Raw genomic sequence first — 19,943 nt, forward strand, 5'->3', positions numbered from 1 at the left:
TATATATAAGAGTGGAATTTAGATTATAAATTGGACCACCAAAGTTGAATTTCAAAGAAGACTTTTTTTTGGCGCTTAGGATAGATCAATAAAGACTTTTTGTTTTTTTGGTGTCGTATACCATGACTAGTTATATTTAAATTTCTCGTGTTTATTTTCATTGCCTTTGAATTCCTTTAGCATTATATATATATTCTAGAAGGATATGATTATAGAAATGTAAGAAGACATTCCACAAACCTGTTCAAACTCAAAGCGTTTGTGTTACGGTTTCTATTTTTTTTAATTTGGTCACCGTCACATTGATAAGGAAATGAAATGATACTAGTACTATTTAAATCGAATATGCAGCAAAATTCAAACCCAAGTCCAACGTTGACTTGTTGCTCCAAAAAATAATTTTACATTAATTTCTTCTCAAATATACTCCATTATCACGGTTGAACAAAGTTCTCCATCATCACGGTTGAACAAATTTTACATTATTAATTTCCTTCTTGAAGATACTCCTTCACATATATAACATCTAAAAATTCAAAACTTTGCAAGCAATACATAAACTGAGCCTTGAACTACATATACATATACTGAGTTCACGTAATATCTTATACTCAATTTGTAAGTGGTATGTAAAGTGTGTGTGAACTTAATTCACATGCACCTAGCTATGGGAACTGATTTTCCACTTTTTGGCTAGGCTTTTAAGCCGTTGTAGTAGATAGAAAATGTTGTGGTGATATTTGATATCAAATTTTGATATTTAGAAGTTATTTTTCCATAACCTAAGGCGGCTTTTGAGGCATTGTAACATTTTTATCCCTGATTTGGGCATGCAACAACGCTAAAATTTTTAGGAAGTATTTGTCGATCTTTTGTATATCACAAGATTCAAAAGATACTCTACATTTATGAGCAGATGATACCTGATTTACGCCAAAATAAAAAAAAGTTATTTTTCATAAATAGTATAACACAAGATATTAAACAATTAGTTATTGGACTTAATTTGACACGTGCTTTTTCCTAATTACAATGTTTTATTTTTAGGAATATACATCACAAAATATGAATATTTCCCAAATACCGAATATAAATGAATTGTTTGAAAACTAGCAAGTGTAAATTAACATGTAGTATTTGTTTATAAGTCTTAAGTTAATTGAAAATATTAATATTGTTAAGTTAGACTTCTTCATCTAAATTTATGTGTATAAGTTTGAGTTGTATTTGTTTATTTGTCTACATATAATTATTTTTAAAAATAACACATGTTCATTATTGAGTTTTGTGATAATTGTTCCTTCCTATAGCAATGATGACTTTTTTGAAACCACCCACATTAATTTATCAAATATTTTTGTCTCAAACTTCTTACACATATACATCCTCCTATTTTCCTCACTCTCCTTAAATAATTTGTTGCATGTGGCCTGTGTCAACTTTGGGCTGGCCTACTGATTTCATTCCCATACATACATATTTAGCACATGAATGCTTAATGAGTTTTTTAGATTACTCTAAAAGAATTGAGAGTAATTTATCTAAAAATTGATCATATAAATAAATTTGTAAGTGGAGTAAAATTAATTTGTGAATATCATTTACAAATTTATTCATGCATCTAATTTTCATTGATTAGTATTAGATAAATTAAAATTATGCTTAATGCTTTGCTATATTTGCTTTAAGTGAGTGTAGTACATATGCTGAACTTGGGCCACTATCACGTTTTGGGCGTAGACATGTTCCAGAGCATATTGCAATTTCGGTTTGCTTGTCTTGCGTAACGCTCATGTCTCAAATCTAAAAATGTGACACTGCCATTATAAATGTGACAAGTGTTTATGTCTTTGTTCTCTCTCTCGTCCCATCATGCTTTGTGATTCTTTTCTTATGTTCCTTTTCTTCATCCTAGCCACATGCTGCACATGTCACAGACCACAACCATGAATGAAACTATTGATGTTGATACACCCGGTAAATGTATGTAACATTTGAATGCTTCTTGGAATTAATATGGTTGTTTCTTGTACTTAGGGCAAAAAGATGATGGAGCTACTTTTGCCATCCTATTGTTTACTCACGCGTCTTATTTTTACACATCCGTTACTTAAGTAGCGGATGTGTAAAAATCAGAAATTTTGGAAGAAAAAAAAAGGCGTATATTACTTAAGTAGCGGACATTATTTGAGTAATCAATAGAGCTGCAAAACTAACTTTCCAAAGATGATTCTATATGGATTAGAGGCTCCACGTATTTTTTATTTTTTTCCTGGGCCTAAGGAGGTGTTGAATGGGTCCATATTGTCCATCAAGGGTCTATTACTTTCTTCTCATACAAATCTATTCAAATAAAAACAACAAATCAATACAAAATCATCGAAAACAACACATAATTGAATTTTATTTTATGTTTTTGAATGTGTTTTTATGAAAATTATTTTCATGGGATTAGATTTCAAATTATTTTGTTATTTGATCATCATCATCACATTAGGCATAAAAAGACCATACAAACAACTTCAACACCTTTTTTTTACTAGCCTAGTGGCTAGATTTTTTATATATATTTTTTTTACGACCGGGGTTTGAGCCACAATCCCCTGTATATATAATACATGTTCTTGCCAATTGAGCTAAATTCACGGGACTCAACATCACATCTTAATTCAAAACATTAAGGTAATATTTAAATCATCTCATTTATATAGTGTCCATCAACATCCATTTTATTTCTTGTATCGACAGACAAAAATAATAGAGGACTAAATATCATTAAACACACTTACTATAAAGTCCTAAATTCAGATCAAACTTAACAATATCCGGATTGTCAACAGAGATAAGACTTATAAAGACATTCACTTTCCTATCCGAGGTAAGATATTAAGTCACTCACAATATATCATCAATGTGTAAAAAAAAAGAAAAAAAAAAACAATATATCATCAAGGACCTTGTGATTCATGCACGTTTTTAATAAGTTTCGATCAATAAGCCACCGCGCTGCTCCTAATTTTACTTTTCTTCCCATTTGTTGAAAACGCAATCAAATCAAATAAATAAGTGACCAATTAAAAAAAAATAAAAATCATACTACATACGTTTATTTTAGGTTTCAATTTGGTCCCTTACGTTTAAAAAGTATCAATTTGGTCCCTTACGTTTATTTTGAGTTTCAAGTTAGTCATTTCCGTCAATTTTGTCACTAACACCGTTTGAACAGTACACGTGTCAGTGTGTCAAAGTGCCATGTGTCAGTCCACATGTGCAAATTGACTGTCACATGTGACAAAATTGACGGAAAGGACCAACTTGAAACCTAAAATAACCGTAAGGGACCAAATTGATACTTTTTAAACGTAAGAGATCAAATTGAAACCTAAAATAAACGTAAGAGACCAAATGTATAGTTAAGCATAAAGTATATTAGCCAATAGATAAGTTGGTGATCCTAAATGTGAATCCATGCTTCTTTGGTGAATATGTTTGTTTAATTACACTTTTCCTTCCAAAAAAAATGTTTGTTTAATTACACTATTACTCTAAATAATCCATTGGTCTATGTATTGAGATAGGGATGGCAATGTGTAGGGTATGGGTTGTTAAATAATAGTTATATTATATTATTGTAGAGGTAGTTTAGTCTTTTATAATCCCTAGTTTATATACTCTATTGTAACTCTTGTTCCTTATGTTTTTTGGTTTATTGTAATGGAAAACCCTAGCCTCATTTTCTCTTTGAATAATCTCAATAGTTAACATGGTATCAAAGAGCTTGGTTAATCCATTAGCAATTTGTTGAAGATAAATAAAAGTGTGTATTTGTTGTTGGCTATCTTTATTGATTTCTTGAATTGATATTCTCTGCTGCTCTTGCTATTGGATTGGATCGCACACTTTGGTCAAAGGAGGTTAACATCTTCAGTTTGTGATTTTTCATGATTATTTCAATTTGTGATTTAATTAGTTATTGTTCAGAAAGAAGGTTACGTAAGTGTTGGCTTATTTGAATGCATTTGTGATTTAATTAGTTATTGTTCAGAAAGAAGGTTACGTAAGTGTTGGCTTATTTGAATGCTTAAGCAATTCTTTTGCAATATTTCTATTGAGGAGCAAGCCTAATTGGTTGGTTTGCATATTGCTTATTGAATTTGTTATTGGTTGGCTCTGTTGAGTTTTGGCATTGGGGGTGATTGGTTGGACTTCTACATTTGAAGCAATTGTTTGTTGGTTTATTTGATTGTTTGGTAATATGGCTATATCTCGTTTGACTGATCCTTCTTCCGTTGGCATTGGTATTGATCATGTATATCCATATGAGACTACTTCAAGAGTGTTTGATCTTGCTGAACAGTTCCAAAAATTTCTCGCCACCCAGCCACATGCAACGTCTGTCTCCTCTATTAAAGGTTTGACTCCTCCTAATTGTTCAAGTATTTCTTCTATATGGATCCTTGACTCTGGAGCATCACATCATATGTCATATGATCGTAAGTCTTTTTTGTCTTTAAATCATACTTCATCCATGTCAGTTATGACTGCTGATGGCACTCCTATGCCATTAGCAGGAATTGGGTCAGTGTCGACATCTAATTTGTCTCTTCCCAATGTTTATTATATTCCTAATCTCACTTTGAGTCTTGCTTCTGTTAGTCAGTTGTGTGATTCTGGATACTCTGTTATGTTTTCTTCTACTCATTGTCATGTGCAGGATCCACATTCAGGGAGGTTGATTGGGAAAGGTCGTAGACATGGGGGACTTTATGTTCTGGATGAGCTAAGAGTTCCAGATACTGCAGCCTCAACTTCTACTTCCACCGATTTATCATCTTTTCGATTAAGTTTATCATCCTCTAACTTTTATTTGTGGCATTCTCGTCTTGGTCATGTTTCTGCATCTAGATTAAAATACTTGGCCTCTACTGGAGCTTTAGGAAAATTGCAAATTAGTGATATTTCTGATTGTTGCGGTTGCAAACTTGCTAAATTTTCTGCTTTGCCATTTAATAAAAGTGCTTCTGTGTCAAAAGCACCTTTTGACTTAGTTCATTCTGATGTATGGGGTCCATCACCAGTTCTTACCAAAGGTGGATCTCGATATTATGTCTCATTTATCGATGATTATACTCGTTATTGTTGGGTTTATCTAATGAAAAATCGTTCTGAGTTTTTTGACATTTATCATATGTTTCGTGCTATGGTTAAAACTCAACATAATGCTGTTATAAAGTGCTTTCGTTGTGATCAAGGTGGTGAATATACTTCTAATAAATTATCTGAGTTGCTTGCTTATGATGGTACAATTCACCAGACTTCTTGTACTGATACTCCTCAACAAAATGGCGTTGCTGAAAGAAAACATCGTCATATTGTTGAAACTGCTCGTTCTCTTTTGTTGTCTGCTTCTGTTCCGACTGAGTTTTGGGGTGAAGCAATTCGCACTTCTGTCCATGCTATTAATAGGATTCCGTCGTCAGTCACCTCAGGTTTGTCTCCCTTTGAAAAATTGTATGGTTATAGTCCTGATTATTCTTCTTTGAAGGTATTTGGTTCTACTTGTTTTGTTCTTCTCCCACAAGTAGAACGAAATAAATTGTCTCCTCGTTCTATCATATGTGTTTTTCTTGGTTATGGGGATGGTCAAAAGGGTTATCGTTGTTATGATCCTTTAAGTAAAAAATTGTATGTTTCTCGTCATGTTGTGTTTCTTGAGCACATACCATTTTTCTCTCTTTCGTCTGATACACATACTCCTAGCAAGTCTGAACTAACTAATATTGATCCTTTCGGTGTCGATAATGATATGTCTAGTGACTGTAATTTTGAGAACTGCAGGGATGGTACTAGTGCTACTCCAGATACATATGCCCCTTTTGTCCCATCAGCTACTCAACAACCTCCTACGACTGTTGTTCCTGCTGCACCTCCTCTACCACCTCCACCACCAACACCACCAACACCACCACCTCCACGTTATCCTTCTCGTGATCGTAAGTCTACTCAATTGCCTGATTTTGTTTATTCAATTTATTCTGATTCTTTTGCTTCTTTTCTTACATCTGTTCATAGTTTGTCTGAGCCCTCGTCCTATAAAGAAGCTATTCTTGATCCTCTTTGGCAGAAGGCTATGGCTGAGGAACTTGCAGCTTTGCATAAGACAAATACTTGGGACATAGTACCTCTTCCGCCAGGAAAACGTGCTATTGGGTCTCGTTGGGTATACAAGGTCAAAACCAAGTCTGATGGGTCAGTTGAGCGTTACAAAGCCCGTCTTGTGGCTAAGGGATTTTCTCAACAATATGGTATGGATTATGAAGAAACATTTGCTCCTGTGGCCAAAATGACCACTATTCGCACTCTTATTGCCGTTGCATCTGTTCGTCAGTGGGATATTTCTCAAATGGATGTTAAAAATGCCTTTTTAAATGGTGATCTTCAGGAGGAAGTTTATATGGTACCTCCATCTGGTGTTTCTCATAATCAGGGTGAAGTATGTAAGTTGAAGAAAGCTTTATATGGTTTGAAACAAGCTCCAAGAGCTTGGTATGAGAAGTTTTCTACTGTGATTAGATCTCTTGGATTCCGCTCTAGTGATCATGACTCTGCTTTATTTGTTAGGACAACTTCCCATGGTCGTATTATACTCTCTTTATATGTTGATGATATGATTATTACAGGTGATGATGTTGATGGGATTTGTGAGTTGAAATTACAGTTAGCTAAAAGATTTGAGATGAAGGATTTAGGTCCTCTTCGCTATTTCTTAGGGATTGAAGTTGCCTATTCTCATAAGGGTTATCTTTTATCTCAATCCAAGTACATTGCAAACATTCTTGAGCAAGCTGGTCTCTCTGATACTCGAGCAGTCGACAGTCCTTTAGAGATGAATGTGAAATATGTTCCATCTGATGGGGTTCCTCTATCAGATCCTACTTTGTACCGTACTTTGGTTGGAAGCTTGGTCTATCTTACAATTACTAGACCCGATATTGCTTATGCAGTGCATGTTGTTAGTCAGTTTGTTGTTTCTCCCACTACAGTACATTGGGCAGCCGTGCTTCGTATTCTCCGTTATCTTCGGGGAACTCAATTTCAGAGCCTTTTGCTTCCGTCATCCTCTTCATTAGAGTTACGTGCTTACTCTGATGCTGATTGGGCTGGTAATCCTACTGATCGTAAGTCTACCACAGGTTTTTGTATTTTTCTTGGAGATTCTCTTATCTCTTGGAAGAGTAAGAAACAAGATATTGTTTCCCGCTCTTCTACAGAAGCTGAGTATCGTGCTATGGCATCTACCACTACTGAAATAGTTTGGTTGCGTTGGTTACTTTATGATATGGGTGTGATTGTTTCTGAACCAACTCCTATGTATTGTGATAACAAGAGTGCCATTCAAATTGCCCACAACTCTGTATTTCATGAACGTACCAAACACATTGAGATCGACTGTCACTTCACACGTCACCATCTTCAACATGGTACCATTACTTTGCCGTTTATTACTTCCTCCTTGCAGATTGCTGATTTGTTCACGAAGACGCATTCTATTAAACGTTTTCGTTTCTTGATTGACAAACTCTCGATGCTCCATGTTAACACATCGTGAGTTTGAGGGGAGATGTTAAATAATAGTTATATTATATTATTGTAGAGGTAGTTTAGTCTTTTATAATCCCTAGTTTATATACTCTATTGTAACTCTTGTTCCTTATGTTTTTTGGTTTATTGTAATGGAAAACCCTAGCCTCATTTTCTCTTTGAATAATCTCAATAGTTAACATGGGTAAGGTACTATAGTACCCATCCTCGTACCCGCGGATTGAAAAAATACCCGTACTCATCCCTATACTCGCGTGGGTAACAACTTTTGCCCCCGTCCCCATACCCTATGGGTACCTAGGTCCTCATACCCGTACCCGTTACCCGCATTTTTACTAAAAATAAATTGATCAATTATAAAATATCATACAATTTTAATAGAATTAAACAAATTTTAAAGATTTTAATATTGACTAATGAAAATTATAAACAAAATTATTACTAACTTTATGTTAAAGTTCATATTTATGTTAAACATTCACATTATTTTTATATTATGTTATAAATAAACATTTTTATTAAAAATATGTAATAGTTTAGTAGAGTTGTATTGTTTTAAATTGATTTACATATATTATAATATAATAATATAAATAAAATAAATAAATATATATTATGCGGGTATGGGGCGGGGTGGGTACTATGGTACCCGTACCCGCACCCATACCCGTTCATTTTTGCGGGTAATTACTCATACCCGTGCCCGTACCTAAAATGCGGGTTTTTACCCTACCTGTTGTGGGTAATTTTTACGGGTACCCTCTGGGTATGAGTCAAATTGCCATCCCTATATTGAGAACGCTAATGGAAGATTCGGTTGCTGAGACATAGTTTTCAGATGCAGGTGTGATAGTGTAACACTTAACAGCTGAAGAGAACAAAAACAAATAAAATGTCTTGACCACGAACCATTAACAACACATTTAATACGTGTTGCTTAATTACATGAATCAATTCGTTTTCAAAGACGAAGTACAACCGTAAAAACAACGCTTGGTGCTATGAAGAAATGCAGTGATACTCTTACTCCCTCTGTAGGTAAAAATAACTGTTTACGCGGTGTTTAACAAATTCAGTTAAGTGTAGTTAATTTTTTTGATTTAGTGTAAAATATGAGTTAAGTTTACTATATTGTCATTTTTAAATTATTCTCCTTCGAAATAATGAAACTTTTGCAAAATAAAAGTGAAATAAATGCCTAAAAACGTAAAATTAAATAAGAATATATTATGAATAATAGTATTAATTAATTTAAAAGTTAAGTTGTTAAGTTTTGTTTATAATAATGATCAAAATTTAAAGTATTTTTTTCCTTATAAAAAGAGTACTTCCTATCTCAGTCGTTTTGGCATAAAGCAGTCGCTACCGTTTTGGATTTTCCATTCCAAAATTATGGGGGCAGATAGCTCTATAAATTTGGAAAGGTTTTCCTAATATGTAATTAGTCTATCTATTATTAATGATCAATTTGAGTGCTTCCTATCTCATATTGCTAATTTTGGAAAGCTTTTTACTTCTTCATATCGAATAAAAAATCTTAATAGCTGGACTACTTCCATATATATTTTCTAATATAAAAGCTGGCCTAATTTTTATACCATATGATAGAATATGTTAGCTTAGGATAGCTCTAAAAATTATTATAAATTTATTGTTGAAGCAAAATTAAATTAATTATTTTTAATGAAATAAATGATGCGTGCAACTATTAATGTCTAAATTTTACTTTTATTTTTCCACTAAATTCGGCCTGATCAAAGCCTCTTCATTTGAAAACCGAACAGCTAACGCAAATTAAATACTATTATTAGAAAAATACTAATGAGTGTTCATTAAAGCATTAAACTATTTTATCTCATTTATCTCATTTATCTCTTCTAAGGGTGAGATTTCTAGCCACTAAACTATTTTATATAAAAAAAATGGTGTGAAAGTTCAAAATACGTGTTTTCCAATGCAAAATTTCTATACTAACATTTTCTTTTTAACAAGTGTTCATCATAATTGTTGGAATGACTATTTTTTTTTTAATAAAACGACTATTATATTGTGCAAAGTGCATACCAATATTGACGAATGAAAATTAAACTTGAAATTTTGGACAAAAATATGTCATTTACCATTGTTATTTACATTTTAATTATTATATTTTTAATTCAAATCAATTTAAAATTAGTTTAGAATGTTTTTTCAAGATTTAAAAATTATATTACATTTGATTTAAAATTCAAATTACAAAATATATTTGATTGTTTATTTTTTTATAGGAAGATGTACAAAAAAATACCGGAAGATTGTATATGAAAATTTGATATTTTTTAAAAATAATAAACATAAACATATATATGTAGGTTTTTTTTGTTTACAATAAGCTTATAATCGAACTCAGAACCTCTAGCATACTATTCAAATTTTTCACCACTAAACTAAACCTAAAGACTTTATGTAGATGTAAGTTTTAGACAAGTAGTATTTTTTACTTAAGTTTGGGAGAGTTAAGAGAGGAAGGAAAGGTAGTAAGTTTGGGACCAAAACCTGAAAACGCTAGCAAACCTTCCACGATGAGTCATAAATACTCTCTTCTCTCCAAGTGGCCATTACAACACCAATATGTGAATGTGAATACCAAATTCCTTTCTTCTTAAATTCTTGACTTTTCCTCTTCATCCTCTGTCCAACCCATCCAGCTACTCTAATTCTATTCCCTCTCTCTTTATTATATTCATTCATTCCTTTTTTTTTACTACCCAACACCATCACCGTCCCAAAAACGCGTTTCAAATTCCAACATTAACAAAACAAACAAACAAACACATCTCTCTTTTCTCCATCAATTCAAACTCAACCGACACACTCATCAAATTATGCAACCTCAACCAAATCCAAAACCACCATTCAAATTTTTAATCCCCATCATCCTATTCTTCTTACTACTACCTTCTTTATCATTCTCCTCTTCCACTCAATTCAAAGAAGCACCTGAATTCTACAATTCCCCACAATGCCCCTCCACTTCAAAATCAGTCCAAGTAGCAATGACACTCGACACAACATACATACGAGGTTCCATGGCAGCAATCTTATCAATTCTCCAACACTCTTCATGTCCACAAAACATCTTCTTCCACTTCGTTTGTTCCTCAAACGCATCTAACCTCCACGCCGCAATCATCACCTCTTTTCCTTATCTCAAATTCCATCTCTACACTTTCGATGACACCACAGTCACCGGTCTCATCTCAACCTCTATTCGTTCCGCTCTCGATTGTCCTCTCAACTATGCTCGTAGCTACTTACCAAAACTCCTACCACTTTCCGTTAACCGTGTTGTTTATCTTGATTCAGATCTTATTCTTGTTGATGACATTGGTAAACTAGCAGAAACACCATTAGGTGAAAACTCAGTTTTAGCAGCGCCAGAATATTGTAACGCGAATTTCACTTCTTATTTTACTCCATCTTTTTGGTCTAATCCTTCTTTGTCACTGACGTTTGCGAATCGAAAGGCGTGTTATTTCAACACGGGTGTGATGGTGATTGATTTAGAACGTTGGAGAGAAGGTGATTATACTAGAAAGATTGAAGATTGGATGGAGTTACAGAAAAGAATAAGAATATATGAATTGGGTTCTTTGCCTCCTTTTTTACTTGTTTTTGCTGGGAATATTGCTCCTGTGGATCATAGATGGAATCAACATGGACTTGGTGGTGATAATTTTAATGGTTTATGTAGAAATCTTCATCCTGGTCCAGTGAGTTTGTTACATTGGAGTGGTAAAGGTAAGCCATGGGTTAGATTGGATGCTAATAGGCCTTGTCCTTTGGATGCACTTTGGGCACCTTATGATTTATTACAAACTCCTTTTTTTCTTGATTCTTGATTAATTCAATCCATTTATTAAATAATAAATATTCATATACTATACTAGTATATATATACATGTACATGTAGTTGTTAATTTGAGCACTTATTATTGCTTGAGAGATTGATTGTTGAATCAATTGACAATGGTACGGTCAAATGCACAATTTGTTATGGTTGATTGATTGCTTTGTTATTGTTATTGTGTCAAATAACTGTGCATATAAAAATTATCTCTGTAATTTGGATACTTGAATTGAATCCATCATTCATGATTCATGAACCTACTAGTATATATATATTATAGTTATACTAATGAGAACACATTCAAGCTCCGTATAAATGGATATTTTTGTATTTATAAGTGTAAAAATCAACAATTTTCAAAGTTTCAGTGTGTATACATATACATGGTGGAAAAAGAAATATTATTTTGATATACTAATAATTTATATTTATATTATAAAATAAATTTAGGTAAATTTGTCCAAATTGTGTTAAAATCAACCAATAGAGTAGAACTAAATTTGTCATGTTTAATTTTTTATTTTTCTAAAACGGCCAAAGTTAATTATGAGTAGTTGTTAGTATATTAGTTTTTTCACCTCAGGACTATGAAGCACAGACTTAAACATGGACACCAAACACGACATGGACACTGACACGTCGACACTGATAATTATTTGAGAAAATGACTTAAACATTAGACCTTTATTCCTTAATTCATTTCACCGTTGACTCAAACCTGAGTTATCAATTTCACCCCCTCTTATTTTGTCAAATCATATGCAATTTAGTTAGTCTCCTATAACATATGAGACGACAAAGAACTTTCCCTTCTTAAGGTCTATTACACTGAGCAACGCTAAGATGAACATTTGAACATCAACATTGATTGTTCAAATTATAACGGAATGATGTGTCTATATTAATATTTGATATTGTCTTAAATAAGAACACCTTTATAGAAGGGATTTATGAAGAAAAACAAAAAATACACAATTGCTTTTTTTAAGGCATCAAACAATCACTAACAATTACGGACTAGTAGTATGATTTTATTTAAGGCATCAACAATCACGTACGATTTTATTTAAGGCATCAACAATCACTAACAATTATGATTTTATTGGATGTTACTAGTAACTTTATACTATTGTCTATTAATAACATTATACTCTGTGTCATCAATAGTTGGTTGGTCTAGTGGTGATTGACGTTGAACTTGGTAGAGAAGGCCACAATTCGATCCTCTGCAATCGATAGGGGCTGGAATCACTTGATGCAAGAACTGACCCTCAAACTAAATTAAACGGTTCTGTGGGCCGAATATTGGTGGTGAAAAGAAAGATAAAATTATAATTTGTATCATCGTTATATTATAATATTTTAATATTAAAAATGCGTAGAACATAGAAAGTTTAAAGTTTAGTAAAACCTCCTCTTATCTATAAGTCCATTATATGTTTTTTCTAAAATGAGAAATTTGGTACCAAAGCTTATGAGACTAATGTTCCAAGTTCACTATGCTAGTGTCTACTGAACTAGTGATTGCACATATGGCCATTAGCATTTATGTACACTGCATTAGACACAATTCGGTGGGTACTTCACCTAATTTCTTCAGTACAGTGTCATTTGAATTATTTTAGGATGAATCAATTATCACATGGTTTTTAATTTTAACAGTTGTGCTTATTAATCAAATGGTTAGAAGTAATTGTTGAGAGAGACTGGAATAAAAGTTGATTAATGTCAATGAAAATGTATACAAATATATTTTCTAAAATAAATGCAGGGAGAGTGTGGCTAACTTATAAATAAAAGGAGGCTAATTTTGAATAGGTGTTTTGTGGGAGTTCAGATATGCTCCATTAGCTTATCCTCCAGTTTCTTTCAGTTCCTATCTCAGATCGTGACATGTGGCGAAACAAAATCTAATGGTTCAAATATCATGTCTTTCTTCTTCCTCTTCCTCCACAATACAACCCTTCTCTATCGGTCCCTACACCATTCACCGGCGGCACACGTCTTTGTTTGTTCCAGCGCCGCATATAATCTATACAATGAAGGAAGAAGAAGACAGAAGAACAGTATAGAGTGTTTTGTTTTTTAAAAAATGGTTGTAATTTCCAGAAACGAAAAAAGGGTTTTTGCGTTCTCATCCATCTCCAACATCTCGCCGTGTTGTCGTCGTCCTTCGTCGCCTTCTTCAACATCCCAAATCTTCGGTCACTCCATCGCCGTATCTCAACCTGACACCATCCAACAGCCGATACTCGCAACGGTTTACACCCCTACCAACAATCTTTCAACTTCTCCACATTCTCCCAAATTGAAAATCGAACCAATTCAAAGGAGCGAGTAATTGCTGTATCCATGGGGAAGAAAGGAGGAGTGAAAAATCTTCCAAATTCATAATCAAAAATTCAAAATCCGATTACTTTGAGAGAAGAAACAACCAGAAAATTGTGGAGGAATAGGAAGAAGAAAGACATGATGTTGTTACAACTTTTTTCCAATTTTTAATTTGTGAACCATTGGATTTTTGTTTTCCACGTGTCACGATCTAGGATAGGAACTGGAAGAAACTAGAGGATAAGCTAATGGAGCATATTTGAACTCGTTTTGAGGATAGGCTAATAACAACAATAACTAATAGACAAACACCTATTCATGTCTCACTTATAACTTAGAGTGTGGCTAATTTTGAAATATAATGTTTCAATAACTAATAGAGGGGAATGGATTGTCTCCCGTGGAGACAAAACTAGAGAGATTAATGTGACTTAATCTCAACCCTATATTTCTTTTTAATGACAAATCAATGGATAGAAATAAAACAATTAAAATAAAGTCTGTTTTGGCTATTTCCTTGTCTTTTCACTAAGTTGAAACCCCTTCATCTTCTTCAATAACAACAATCAACCCAGTGAACATCATCTTCCTCACCTTCTGCCTATTAACATCGAGATTAAAGGTTGGTTGACGTTGCAGTCGGCTCAGTTGATCCTCATCATCATCCAAGGTTGCCCCACTGCTCCACCGTTTGAATTCCCCCACCGGCGATAATGTTCCATTTGCGGCGCTGCACTGCACCACCGCGTGACTTCCCCACCCGTCACAATGTTCCCCACATGCAGAGGTTGTCGCTGCTTCAACCACAATTTAACCCACACCGACCGCCACGAATCACGTTCTTCCACTGACTGTCTAACGGTCTAACAAGGGTTGCCACTACCACGATATCATAAGAAAAGAGTTTGTGAATTTTTGGAGTTGCAGAGATTGAAATGGGTTTGTGAGAAAAAAAATAGACAACTCTCAAAACGACATTTATTTTCAGCGTTTTCACTCTTATCCATTGATCTGTCCACAAACAGAATGAAGGGTGGAGATTAAGTCACATTATTCTCTCCAGTTTTGTATCCACGGGAGACAATCTATTCCCACTAATAGAGAGACACCTATTCATGTTTAATTAAGTGTTTGAACCATATTTAAAAGTCAAATTAGAGATCAAATAGATAAAACATTTGTTTTGTGGTTTATTTAGTTTTTTTTTTTTTTTTTTGATAAGCTATTTAGTTAAATTGATTCAATCATTGTTAAATTAAAGGCTTAAATGCAGTTTTGGCCCCCCAAGTTTCACAATTGCTTGATTTTGGCCCCCCACATTTCAATTGCTTGATTTTAACCCTCTAAGTTTCACAATTGCTTGATTTTAGCCCTCCAAGTTTCAATTGCTCGATTTTGGCCCCCCAAGTTTACCCCATTTTGCATTTGCTAGCCCCCCGTTGACTTTTTTGACTAAAAATTGCTTATGTGACATTTTAAAAAAAATTAAAAATATGTTTTAATTAAAAAAATTAAAAAATAATAATATTTTCTTTTATAAAAATGTATTAAAAATTGTTTTTTTAATAAAAGGTTTAATAATTATAATTTTTTTTAAAAATAGTTTACAAAGTTTTTAAAAAATAGTTCATAAAATGTTTTTTTTTTACTTTTTTATATAAAAAAATTATTTTACAAACTACATATAATAAGAAAAATATTTTCTAATTTAGTTTTAAAAAACAATTTGTAATTTATTTATTTATTTTTAAATACTTATTTAATTTTAAAATGCTACATAACCAATTTTTAATCAAAATATTCAACGGGGGGCTAGCAAATACAAAAGGGGGTAAACTTGGGGGGCCAAAATTGAGCAATTGAAACTTGAAGGGCTAAAATCAAGCAATTGTGAAACTTAGGGGGTTAAAATTAAGCAATTGAAACGTGAGGGGCCAAAATCAAGCAATTATGAAACTTGAGAGGCCAAAACTGCATTTAAGCCTAAATTAAATGACAAATAATAAATAAATGAAAAAGTAATAACAAAATAATAACAATAAAATACAAAAAATAAGAACCAATTAAATAAATCGTAATTTGTTCGATTCAACTCAATTGAACTATAAGTGAGATCAAAACAATCAGAAAATTGTGTTGTTGTCTTTTTATTTTCCCCTTTATCAAAAAAAAAAAATACACAATCAGAAAATTAACCGATTCTCAATTCATCTGATAATTGAATTGATCGATTCGGTCCAATTTTTATTTGAGTGCAATGACACGTCCTTGTGTAGTTTTAAGCATTCAATTAACAGAATTAATGGCGTTGATGTTTGATTGTTCAATAATTCATTTGACACACATGTTCCTTCCTATATGTAAATGCCACCTCACACAAATGTCAAGAACTAAATTGCATTAAATTAGAGTCTCAATCGAAAATCCCCCTAATCTTCTTTTTCCTATTCACTCCTTTTCCTTTGTTGTTGTCTTCTTTCACTTTTTCTTTTTCTCTTTATGCAAAAAAATAAAACTGAAATACTCACAAGTAAGAGGCATGTGTTTGACTACCTGTAAAAAACATTCCTTAAAAAATCCGACTACCATCTTATAGTTGACTTAATAATTGTTAACGATGAATGAGATATAAAATAATTTTTAATGTACGGTGTATTTTATGACCTAAAAATAAAGCTTTAATAATCTTAAGGAGAATGTTAACTTGTGCCCTTAAGGCACATGTTAAGGAAGTAAAAATAGAAATTATTAAATGATAATTTGTGTATTTTTGACTTTTGAAGCATTAATTTCTTGTATCATTAAATGTTTAATTTCTATTTTGGTATATCTTATCATGTGCCCTTAGGGCACATGTTAACAAGACCCTAATCTTAATTACTTTCAAGTCGATTCTAATAATTAGTATGAGAACCGACATTTGCCACGCTTAAACGTCATTAGCAACAAGTTTTATTGTACCAAAATTTGTTTCCCACCTTCTTCCTAAATAGCTATATCCATTTGATGAGATAACAATGGTCACTTCATCTCAATTTCCAAGTTAGAAACACAACTGTTCTGGGCCGAGCATCGAGCTCGAGCATCAGAAGGTGTCGAACATACACGATCCGAGCAAGACTCCAACGGTATGATACTCTTACGTATTGTAACGGCTGTAAACCGGAATGATGAGCATTTACTGCACATCAAGGCCTCCAAGCCGTTTTCCGGCAGCCACTTGATGACCATTAATGCCATAAAGGGTCTTGGCCCAGCGCTGGGGGCTATATATATGTGACTCCACTTCATTTGCAAGGTACGCATTATTTTAGCCAAGAAAACCTTACACACAAACTGACTTGAGCGTCGGAGTGCCTGCAGGTACACAACCCCCCTCCGCTCCAACAGGGGTCTCAAACGCTCTCAACCACCGCAAACGCCGGCGAAGTCGCATCATTCTGGTCAACACGATCAACAACAATGTTAAAATTTAAAACTTAGTTTTCCGCCCTTATGACTCTACTAGGTTTGATAGTTGTGGTACCCAATTTATTTATGAAAAAAAAGTGAACTCTTATTCTAATCACTCACAACTTAAAATAGTATTACATCTTTCAGCTCAAAATATTAGGCTCAAATCGTTAATGAACTTCTATTGTGACAAATCTTTCAGAAGAATTCGAGTTCGATTTTTCATGAAAATAATTATTGGACAGACTTTACTTACCTCATAGTCAAATTATGAATTACTGGACACTCATTCCCCTAAAAATTGGAGGGTTAACACAAAAATAATAGTAGTTCTTCTTTTAGTCCTTAACAACAAAAATTTCAACAAATTACTAAAAAAGCGATTATTACATAAGTAATTAGTCAATTTAGTCCCTAAACTATCACTCTCTCACCAACTTAGTCCCTAAACTATTAAAACCAACTAAAAGGTCCCTAAACTATATTCACATCCTTCAATTTAGTCCCTAAACTATTAAAATCAACTAAAAGGTCCCTAAACTATATTCACATCCTTCAATTTAGTCCCTCGGTTAACTTTTCCGTTAAGTGACTGTTAGTAGTCCCTAAACTATAAAAAATACTTCAATTTAGTCCCTAAACTATCTTAAAAAACAACAAAATAGTAACAACACTGCTAAATCATTACTGCTAAATCATACTGCTAAATCAAATTACTGCTAAAACAAATAGTCTCTACTCCATGTATTAGGCGGAAACTTAGAGAGATAATCCCATGCACTTTTGTTCATCGCCTTCAATTTATCCATCTCGGTGTTAAATTGTTGCGGTGTAGTACTTTTTGCACAAACCCAAACAACATCCTTCAGTTGTTTATCCTTGAACATCTTACAAAAATTCTTCCACAAATGCCACACACAAAACCTGTGTTCTACTCCAGGCATAACCTCTTGAAGAGCTGGAATTAGTCCCTGAAATTAAGTTATAATAAATTAGCTAAATTAGCATATACTGTGATTCAAAAAAATTCTAAAAAAAAAAAATTAGCATTTACCTTTTGCATATCTGATACAAACTGCCAACCATGTCGAGTGTAATCACCCAAATCTTCATGCAATAATTCCAAAAACCATTTCCAGTTGTCTTTATTTTCGACATCAACTACGGCATATGCAATGACAAAAATGTGGTTGTTTGCATCTCCGCCGACAGCAGTCAACAATTGTCCTCCAAAATAACCCTTTAAAAAACAACCATCCAATCCAATCATAGGTCTGCAGCCTTCCTTGAACCCTCTTTTACAAGCATCAAAACATATATACAATCGGTGAAATATTGGCGGCCCTTCTTGTTGTGGTATAGTGCTCATTTTCACCGTCGAACCTGGATTCTGGGATAATAACTCATGGCAATAGTCCCATAGCTTAGCATACTGATCAATTTCAGATCCCTCGACATTTTGTTTTGCTTGTTTAAGTGATCTATAAATCATACTATCCTCCAAATGTAGATTATAATCCTCTTTCATAAAGTAATAAGCCTCACTATGGCTAAGAGACGGCTGTTGTCTCAATCTCAATTCCAACTTCTCAATAACCCACTTTCTATCAGCCTGACTATTCGTGAATGTTCCTGGGCATGAGTGAGTTGTATTTTCAAAAGTCTTGATTTGAAAGCTATTTGTTATACTACTACGCGAGCGAACAGAGTATCTCCCATTTGCAATGCTCAAACACACATTTTGCTCTTGCTCTTACCTTGTCATTCTTTATCCATTTGATTTGTCTTCCAATATGGATGGTATAGTCTTTCACAGCTTTTTTAAATTCAGCCAAAGTTGCAAACTCCATCTCTACAGCCAACCTAATTTCCCCAAATTGAGCTTCAGCATTGAATTGTGGATATATAACTCTCACTGATTCATTCTCTTCATCAGATGAACTAATAGGCCCTCTAAGTTCTTCTGAGTGATAAGAGAACCTTCCTCCATCACTTGTATCATCATCACTTTCAGCCATCTAATATAATATAATGTATAGTATTAACAAGGAGCACAAATTGAGAAAACATTGAGGAGACAAAAACAGGGACCACAATAGGACCACTATAGAGAGGCAATTGCATAAAAAAGAAACAAATTAGGACCACTATAATACTTAAACAAATTAGGATATTTTTTAGTCTGATATTTTTGGATAGAAAAATGGGAAACAAGAACTGGAAGTTTGAGTAGTTTAAAAATTTCTACTATAACAGTACGTCCAAATGTGTAACAAACTTTTAGCTAGCCTCATGAGATTATGAAAGAAAATGGTTATAATTTGATGTAACGTACTCGTGTTAAATATATGAGTATTTGGCACAAAAGCTTCAAAATAGGAATAAGAGATACAAGGAAGCAACATGAATATCCTACAAACCCTTACAAAAACAGTAGAACGAAAAACAACAAGTGAGAACGAAAAACAGTAAAAAAGTACCTTAAAACAACGCCGACAACCGGAATTGGAGCGTATAGGTGGCGCTAGGGTTTTCAGATTGAGATGATTTGAGAGAGTTGATCGAGAAGAGAGAGATAAGAAGATGCAATTGAAGGGGGTTGAAGAAAAAAGAGTTGGTGACGGAGGACTAAATTAATGGGGTTGAGAGAGTTGATCCAGAAGAGATA

At 33.4% G+C, this 19,943-nt stretch overlaps 2 protein-coding genes across 2 annotated transcripts; one reads left to right on the forward strand and one right to left on the reverse strand.

Moving 5' to 3' along the window:
- Nucleotides 1–9,922: 9,922 nt before the first annotated feature.
- LOC123893603 (probable galacturonosyltransferase-like 1) lies at nt 9,923–11,582 on the forward strand. The gene has a single exon (XM_045943364.1). The coding sequence runs from the start codon at nt 10,467–10,469 to the stop codon at nt 11,481–11,483; it is 1,017 nt and encodes a 338-aa protein (XP_045799320.1). The 5' UTR covers nt 9,923–10,466; the 3' UTR covers nt 11,484–11,582.
- A 6,412-nt stretch (nt 11,583–17,994) lies between these two features.
- On the reverse strand, nt 17,995–18,967 carry LOC123900156. Its single transcript, XM_045951483.1, has 2 exons — nt 18,330–18,967; nt 17,995–18,246 (listed from the first exon to the last, which is right to left on the reverse strand). Exons 1-2 carry the CDS (start codon nt 18,801–18,803, stop codon nt 17,995–17,997), a joined length of 726 nt encoding a protein of 241 aa, XP_045807439.1. The 5' UTR covers nt 18,804–18,967.
- Nucleotides 18,968–19,943: the final 976 nt, after the last annotated feature.

Source organism: Trifolium pratense, linkage group LG7 (genome assembly GCF_020283565.1).
Source record: "Trifolium pratense cultivar HEN17-A07 linkage group LG7, ARS_RC_1.1, whole genome shotgun sequence".
NCBI lineage: Eukaryota > Viridiplantae > Streptophyta > Magnoliopsida > Fabales > Fabaceae > Trifolium > Trifolium pratense.

Coding starts and splice junctions, on each gene's coding strand:
- LOC123893603 (XM_045943364.1), top strand. CDS start 10,467: ATGCAACCTCAACCAAATCCAAAACCACCATTCAAATTTTTAATCCCC.
- LOC123900156 (XM_045951483.1), bottom strand. CDS start 18,803: ATGAAAGAGGATTATAATCTACATTTGGAGGATAGTATGATTTATAGA. Junction 18,247..18,329: donor TTGTATCAGATATGCAAAAG/GTAAATGCTAAT, acceptor ACTTAATTTCAG/GGACTAATTCCAGCTCTTCA.